The sequence below is a fragment of the Kogia breviceps genome, chromosome 12 (assembly GCF_026419965.1).
Source record: "Kogia breviceps isolate mKogBre1 chromosome 12, mKogBre1 haplotype 1, whole genome shotgun sequence".
In the NCBI taxonomy this organism is placed as follows: domain Eukaryota; kingdom Metazoa; phylum Chordata; class Mammalia; order Artiodactyla; family Physeteridae; genus Kogia; species Kogia breviceps.
In genome coordinates this window covers 41,570,193-41,578,510 of record NC_081321.1, presented here as the reverse complement: position 1 = coordinate 41,578,510, position 8,318 = coordinate 41,570,193, and the positions used below count along the sequence as shown (strand labels likewise).

At 55.7% G+C, this 8,318-nt stretch overlaps 1 protein-coding gene across 1 annotated transcript; it reads left to right on the top strand.

Annotated features, from left to right (window-relative positions):
* Window positions 1–618: 618 nt before the first annotated feature.
* LOC131767096 (keratin, type II cuticular Hb5-like) lies at window positions 619–7,979 on the top strand. Its single transcript, XM_059082154.2, is given in 10 exon segments — window positions 619–1,038; window positions 2,674–2,882; window positions 3,454–3,514; window positions 3,656–3,751; window positions 4,402–4,566; window positions 4,833–4,958; window positions 5,339–5,559; window positions 6,319–6,350; window positions 6,983–7,009; window positions 7,012–7,979. Coding segments are annotated over 10 exon segments (1,518 nt in total). The 3' UTR covers window positions 7,173–7,979.
* The last annotated feature ends 339 nt before the right edge of the window (window positions 7,980–8,318 follow it).

Sequence of the window (8,318 nt, the reverse complement as noted above, 5' to 3'; positions counted from 1 at the left end):
GCCCCTCTGGACCCTAACGACTTCCAAGCAATGCTGCCTGAGTGGGTTTGGACTCAACTGATCTATCAGCCCCTGAAACACATCGATTTACTTGAGAATGTGTTCAGTGTGGAGCCAAGAAGACAGAGGTGGTGACCTCTGGTGGTCTCACCCAACCTGGGGCCCTCGAACTTCTCCCTGGAGACAGTGGCCCCAGCCCCTACCCCATGCCCAGCCACCTCAGACTGTTGTGGAGTTCAAACCCGCCTCCAGGTGTGGGTGGAGACCACCTCACAGGGAGACTGTGAGAAAATTCATTACCTAATGTACGTAAACGAGCTTTGAAGATGAAAAGTGCAAACGCACAGTATCCCTAATAACATCTTCAATACTTTTAGGGAGGCCCAGAGTCACCGCTGAGCTCACCTTTAAGTCGAGTCCTTGGGGAGTTGCTGGCAAACTCCCCAAGCCAATAAACAACATAAAATGACTTTTCACTCCTTTCATGCAGCCAACCCCAGCTCTCCCCACCAATAAAAGGACCAGGGAGGATCAGAGGAGCCAGAAGCATCCTAAGCAGCGCACCCGCCGCCCTCGACACCCCAGCGCGCTCAGCCTCCATCCGCTCAGACCCACACCATGACCTGCCGCTCCTACAGGATCAGCCCAGGATGTGGGGTCACGAGGACCTTCAGCTCGTGCTCAGCTGTGGCCCGCAAAACTGGCAGCCGCTGCTGCATCAGCGCTGCCCCCTACCGAGGGGTGTCCTGCTACCGCGGGCTGACGGGCTTCGGCAGCCGCAGCGTCTCAGCCCTGGGCTCCTGTGGGCCCCGCATAGCGGGGGGCGGCTTGCGCGCCGGCTCCTGCGGCCGCAGCTTCGGGTACCGCTCTGGCGGCGCGTGCGGCCCCAGCCCGCCCTGCATCACCACCGTGTCGGTCAACGAGAGCCTCCTCACGCCCCTCAACCTGGAGATCGACCCCAACGCGCAGTGTGTGAAACACGAGGAGAAGGAGCAGATCAAGTGTCTCAACAGCAGGTTCGCTGCCTTCATCGACAAGGTCAGTGAGGCCTGGGATGGTCCAGAGACGGCTCCAGCCCTGCCCTCCCCTCGGGAGGATCTGTAGGGGAGCCAGCATGGCAGCCAGCAGCGGGAGAGAGATGCAGACCAATATGCGCGGAAGGATCCGTCTTCTCGTTTAATTCCTGCAAAGTATATCGGGCACACATTGTGGTCCAGAAATTGAGTCTATAGTCTAAAGCGTGGGTTTCCCGAGACGAGACAGCATGGGAATATCAGAGCTGCAGCTGAAGCACAGGGCACTGGGTACCGGAAGAGCGGGAGACAGTGGGGAGGGGAGACGCCTGCTGTGCGGCAGCTCCGGAAGCGGTTAGCGTGCTGCTCAGAGCCACGCTGCCTTCCCACCCTCGCTCTGCTCCTCCGCCGTGCGCGTCCTCAGGCTGGCTGCTTGTCCGGCCTCACATGCTTGGTGTGAGGATTCGCGGGGTTGATGCAGGGACAGCGCTGGCACACAGTAAGTGCTTGATAAACGTTAGCTGTTAGCATTCTTTTCCAAGGACAGTAGTGGGCGAGGAGGTGTGACAGTTAACCAAGCAGGCTTGGCAGCCTCATTCATGGATGCAGAGCTGGGAATGGGGAAGGCAAGGCCGCCAGGCTGGCTGGAGGAGGCCCACCAGCGCAGAGCGTGAGAAACCCGGAACTGCCCTGAGGCTGCCTCTCCAAAAGGCCACCTCTGCATCTCCCCTCATGTCGGCTCCTACTGTGTCGGTGAGGCCTTACTCCAGCTGAGGAAGTAGGACCAGGCTCTGGGGTCTGGGATCGGGGGCAACAAGGGTACCTTCTTATTATCCCTTTCTCTTTAGTGATCTCAGTTAATCCTCAACATGGCTCGATGGAGTAGATATTATCATCTTTATTTTTTGAATAACAGATTGAAGCTGAGAGTTTAGTGAGCAGCTTAGACAGACTATGGTGACAGGCAAGTGAAGGGGACTCAAGGGACATGAGATCCTGACTCCTTACTGATTATGAGACAATAAGTTAGTCATTTCATACCTTGGGGTCTCTGTTTCCACTTCTGTACTATGGGAGAAATAAGATCTCCCCCCAAAGGATTGTGGGAATTAAATAAAATTGATTGATAGGTACAGACATAGACAAAGATGTGTGTGTGTGTGTGTATCTTAGCACAAGTCCTGGCACCACATAGTAAATATTCAATAAATGTTTGTTGCATAAATGAATAAATGAAGAATGACTGGTAATTAACAAGTCATAGTTCAACGGATTGAGCACTTACTGTGTGTCAGAAACTGTTCTAAGCACTTTACATATAGTAACTTGTTCAATTTTTACAACCTTAAGGAAGGTACCATTATCATCTCTGTTTTGGAAATGAGAAAACCAAGCACCCAGAGGTTAGACAACTTGCTGTTACGGTGGCAGACCTGGGAGCTGAATTAGACCCTTGGCCTCAAGCTGGGGGCACTCACACCCACGGTGCTTCCCTTGGGGACTGGGAGCAAGGCCCGCTGAGTCGCAGACACTCCATGGCTCAGCCCTTGCCTGGCCCTGGCTGTTCAGAGAACATCAGAGCGGAGGGAGAGAGAGCCCTGGGGAGGCAGGCACCTCCCCAGCCTCCTCCTGAGTCTCCTTCTCCCACCCTGGGCGGCAGGTGCGCTTCCTGGAGCAGCAGAACAAGCTGCTGGAGACCAAGCTGCAGTTCTGCCAGAACCGCCAGTGCTGGGAGAGCAACCTGCAGCCCCTGTTCCAGCGCTACATCCAAACGCTGAGGCGGGAGGCTGAGCGTGTGGAGGCCGACAGCGGGAGGCTGGCCTCGGAGCTCAGCCACGTGCAGGAGGTGCTGGAGGGCTACAAGGAGAAGTGAGTGCACACGACCCAGAATAACAGGGGCAGTGGGAAAGCTCCACCCACAAGCCTCTTGAAGCAGCTTCATTAAGATTCCTTCCTGTCTGTCAATGGGGGCTGCCTGGGACCCAAGGGGATGGTCAGTAGGGGCCTAGGTTTTTTCAGATTCTTTGGTTCCACCTCAACCCCGTGGAGGCCCGTGAGTCTTAGAGCTGTTTTCGGGGGAGTAAGGAAACCCAATGGGATTCTACAGCTTTCTTGTTCCTCCCACTCCAGCTCAACTTCATGACACGGGCTCCGTGCCCTTCCTGCCCGAGGCACCACTTCTCCTTGGATCTAGGATGCAAAGATGATTTTAGACTTGGGGGATGGAGTGTTACTCATCCAGAGGCAGCAGGAGTGCGGTGGAATAAGCCGTGCTGGGACAGGGCCAGCCCACGAACAATGCACAAAATAGACCAAGGAGAGGACAGGATGACATTTGCAGAGTTCATCCCTTCTGAGCCCCGGAAGAGCTTGCCCAGGAGCTGAGATGGTTGCCAAGCTCCGACCCCTCACCTCCGGCCCCTGTCTCCCCCACCCCCAGATATGAAGAGGAGGGGGCTCTGAGGGCCACAGCAGAGAACGAGTTCATGGTTCTAAAGAAGGTGAGGGGCTGGTCACAGGGCAGGGAGGGAGGGGCACCCTCTGTGCAGCCTCCACCGTGGTGGGTCACCACACCGACCCAGAGGCACCTTCCGGGGCCCTCTTCCGACATGCACGCCCCCTCCTCTTTGCCCCACTGCCAGGACGTGGACTGCGCCTACCTGCGGAAGTCAGACCTGGAGGCCAACGCGGAGGCCCTGGTGGAGGAGTCTAGCTTCCTGAAGCGCCTCTATGACGAGGTGAGGAGGCCCCTGCCAACCAGCCAGGAAGCGGGGAGGGAGGGCGTGAGGACTGGGGGGAGGTGTTGTGTGCATTTTGCCCCCTGAGTGATGGAAGCATGTAAAGAACATGCACACACATGCAGGAGGGGCCTGTCATGTAACTGTCACAGACACATGTAGGTAAGCGCCAAGGACGCTTAACCGAATGTGCCTGGGCCTTCTGTGCCGGTGAGCCCCTGGGTGTTGCAGCGTGTATGCCTGTGTGCTGGCCTTTGTGCATGTCGGTCTCTACATGGATATGAAAGAGTGTATGTGGGAGGCGGGTAGGGTGGGTTTCCAGTTAGAGAGGGGGTCTTAATTCCTGGACAGATCACTAGTCCTAGCATTCAGACCCCAGCTCCCTCACTGAATGACTTTGAGTCAGGCCTTTTTCACATACTGGGCCTCAGTTTCCCCCTTTGTTAAGTCGTGGGCTGTCCCCAGCTGACCTCCAAAGCCCCTCCCAGCTGTACTGTCTTATGATGTACCTGTGTGTGAATGAAAGAGAGTGGGAGTCATGTATCATACATGAACAGTGCCGCCTCCAGGGAGTGGACATGGCCCCAGGGGTGGAGCATGTGGCCCAGACAAGGCATGAGAACCAAATGCATTGGCTGTCGGCCCCCCAGGAGCTCCAGGTCCTCCACTCCCACATCTCAGACACCTCAGTCCTCATCAAGATGGACAACAGCCGGGACCTGAACATGGACTCTTTCGTCGCCGAGATCAAGTCTCAGTACGATGACGTTGCCAGCCGCAGCCGGGCCGAGGCTGAGTCCTGGTACCGCAGCAAGGTGAGTGGCCCAGGACACCTGCTTCCTAGACATGACACTGGGAAGGATGCGAGGTGTATAGTAGAAAAGGCTTCTTTTGTCTGGGGATTTTGATCTTTAGGGATGGTAAGAAAAGGACTGACAGATCTCAATTTGGGAGTCAGGGTGGGGCTGCCATGTCTGGCCGCACAGGCTGAGCACTGCACAACCTGCACAATCGTCTGTGTTGTCCTGAATGGATGGGATGTCCCATCCTGAGCCTCAGAAGCATCTCTGCTTCCCCCAAGTGCGAGGAGATGAAGGCCACGGTGATCCGGCACAGGGAGACCCTGCGCCACACCAAGGAGGAGATCAGTGAGCTGAACCGCCTGATCCAGAGGCTGACGGCCGAGATTGAAAATGCCAAGTGCCAGGTATGGGTTCCAGGAGAGCTTGAATACCCAGCACAGGCAGACTGCAGCACTAGGCCCTTTGCAATCAGGCCTCAGAGTGTGCCCGTGAGGAAGCAGGGGTGCAGAGAGAGGGCAGGGCCCCTGGCACATCACACAACACTGGAGCTGGGATGAGCCGTATCACTGACGTTCCCCCTCCCTGGCCACCCTGCAACACCACAAAGGAGAGATGGTGAAAAGTGCCCATTCCTCCCTCGTGTTCATAGTCCCATTAACTACCTGTTTATAGGTAGTTAACCTACCTTTTCTCTGGGACCCTTGCCCCAGCTCCCTCAGCTCAGGGGAGCCAAGTTGCACCTTCTCTCTCTCTCATGGTCGTTCTCACATCTCCTTCCCCACAGCGGGCCAAGCTGGAGGCCGCCGTGGCCAAGGCAGAGCAGCAGGGCAAGGAGGCCCTTAATGATGCCAGCTGCAAGCTGGCCGGGCTGGAGGAGGCCCTGCAGAAGGCCAAGCGGGACATGGCCTGCCTGCTCAAGGAGTTCCAGGAGGTGATGAACTCCAAGCTGGGCCTGGACATCGAGATCGCCACCTACAGGCGCCTGCTGGAGGGCGAGGAGCACAGGTGGGGTTAAGGAAGACCTCGGGGTCTAGAAGGAGGAGGCCCTGGTCCTCTGGCAGTGAATTTCGCTGAGCCCAAATGTGAGCTGTATCTCTGCCCACTGCTAGTACAGCTCAAGCTTCAATAATAATGATAATTTACTGAATGCTTATTAGGCCTGTGCTAGGTGCTCATTTTAATCCTCCCAGTCCAGTGAGGTAGGTATCATTTTTCCCATCCAAAGATAAGGAAATAAGGCCCAGAGTTCAGTGACTTTCTCGTGGCCACACAGTTAACAAGCACAGGAGCCAGGACCTGCACCCAAGACATGTGGCTCTAAAATCCGTTGTCTTCCAGTAGCTTCCTAAAGGAGACTGAAGCTTGGCCTGCCCCGGAGGCGGGTGCATTATAAGGATGATGCAACCCTATGGCTGTAGCTCTTCCTTGGCATCAAGCCCTTTCACACACGCTGCTGCATTCAATTCGACTCTCCTTTCTGTGAGCCTGATCTGCACTATCCAGGGTGGGACAAGTCATTCAGATTGGAGGCAACGGGTGGAGTTCATAAACTCACTCACCTCTGCTGAAAATCAGGAGGCCTTGTCTCTGTGGTCAGAGAATAGTTAAAGAGAGTGAGCATTTAATACAGACTTTGGGGGAGCACTTCCTGCCTCTTGGGGTTTGGATCTGTAGACAGGAAGGCCCTCTCTGTGCCCAAGCAACCATCTGCCTCAAGGAATCCAGCTCAGTGCCCAGAGTTAACAGGCTTTTCTTTCCCCTTAGGCTGTGCGAAGGTGTGGGCTCTGTGAATGAATGTCTGTAAGTACCCGCTTGAAACACCCCTAGAAAAATGGCTTTGTTGATGGGCAGATCTGAACCTGACAGCCTAACCCACTAAACCCGGAATGTTCCGGGCCTGGGAGGGAGAGAGCCTTTCATGTCCCCCTCTCCCCCGGCTCTCCCCTGCAAGCACTAAACGAAGGCCTAGTTGAGCGCCACCCATTGGTGGAGATGTGAACTGCAGGCCAGGGTAATAAGGGCACAGTAGATTTGCCCCTGAGTGTAGGGGTCATCGATTCCTTCTCACCCAGGTACCCAAGAACAGCGGTCCCCAACCTTTTTGGCACCAGGGACCAGTTTCGTGGAAGGCAATTTTCCCACGGAGGCGGGGTGCGGGGGAATGATGGTGGAGTGATGGGGAACAGCAGATGAAACTTCGCTTGCTCATCCACGGCTCACCTCCTGCTGTGTAGCCCGGGTCCTAGGGGTTGGGGACCCCTGCCCTAGAAGACTGAGATGCTGAGGAGAACAGGGTCTGAGTTATGAACCACTAAACCCCTTTGAGGAGGAGGAAGCTCCTGCGGTGCAGAAGCCCTTAGGGCCTATCCTGGGGTTGGTGACATCACAACAGACCACTCAGCCCTTCCTGTCCCCTCTCTTCCCACAGGCGTCAGCAGCTCCCGCGGTGGAGTCACCTGGGGGCCCTCATGTATAGCGCCATCCCGGGCCACCAGATTGCCTCTGGCCCCATGGCCACTGGGGGCAGCATCACAGTGATGGCGCCCGACTCCTGCGCCCCCTGTCAGCCCCGCGTCTCCAGCTTCAACTGCGGGAGCGGGTCCGTCCGCTTTGCCTAGAGTCCGAGGCCCCGCTTGCATCCCCCGGGCACGGAATGGTGTGTGAATGGAAAATGTGTGCTTGCTGCCAGAATCTTCCACATGTTCCTCCAAGGGAAAGACCCTCCACTGCTCTCCATCACCTTCTCATTTTAGGGAGTTGTTTCCTGGTTCTCCGACAGGCTTCAGTTAGAGAGAGTCATTCCCAGCCCTTTTACTCAATTCTGATTTGACTCCTGAATACCAGTGGCCAATTTGTATTATTCACCAGGCTCCCTGGGACCCTACCGGTCACCCAGGGCCACTGGACATTGTGAAAATTTGGCCTTCTCCTGGCACAAGGAATAAGCTTAACTATACAGCCTGGTCTCCCACAACCTGAGAATCAGAGAGGAAGCAGCACCCCGCCACTTCCAGCAGCTCCCCTCTCCTGGCCTGGAAGGTCTCTGAAGGAAAGAATTGCCCCTTGGTCATTTTTGTTTGTGTTTTGCTTGTCTCTCTAACCAACTGCCTTCTTCTGGGTTAACCTGTTCCAGCCAAACTCCTCCTGTGACCTCCCAGTTGAGAGGCCCATTATGGGGGCGATTCTTTTGACTTGGGACAGGTCTTGCTATTCAATACACCTTTACACATTTCAAAGAAAACACCATGGTTGCTCCAAGGTCACCCCCTGCTGATGCAGGAGGAATCTGTCCAATGCTGAGTGGGTGGGATGGAGCAGGTGAGGCCATACCTGGGTCTCCCTCTTGCTATGACTGTCTGTGGGTGCCTCGCCTTCTGGGTTGTCTCAATCCTTGTTTCAATAAATGCCGCTGCTATGCAAAGACATGTGATCTTGTGAACAACACTGTCTCTGTACCTGCAACATGTCCGACACTCGGAGCCCTCTGGCCCCATCTCCAGCTGGCCAGTCCTTTCCAACCCCATGCAGTGTTTCCCAGCGCTCCAGTGATTCTGCCTCTTCCTGTCCACTTCCGTAGCCTGATTCCAGCTCAGACCCCTCAGGCCTGGACCACAGCTCCAGATCCCCACATGACCTCTTTCTCCCCATCCGCACCCCACAAATCCCCCTCCCCAGCAGCCAGAATCCCAAACTCATAGCTCTCATCCCTTACTGCCTGGTTCACACCACTTCCCAGCATATGCATGTGCTCCTTATGTCAAACA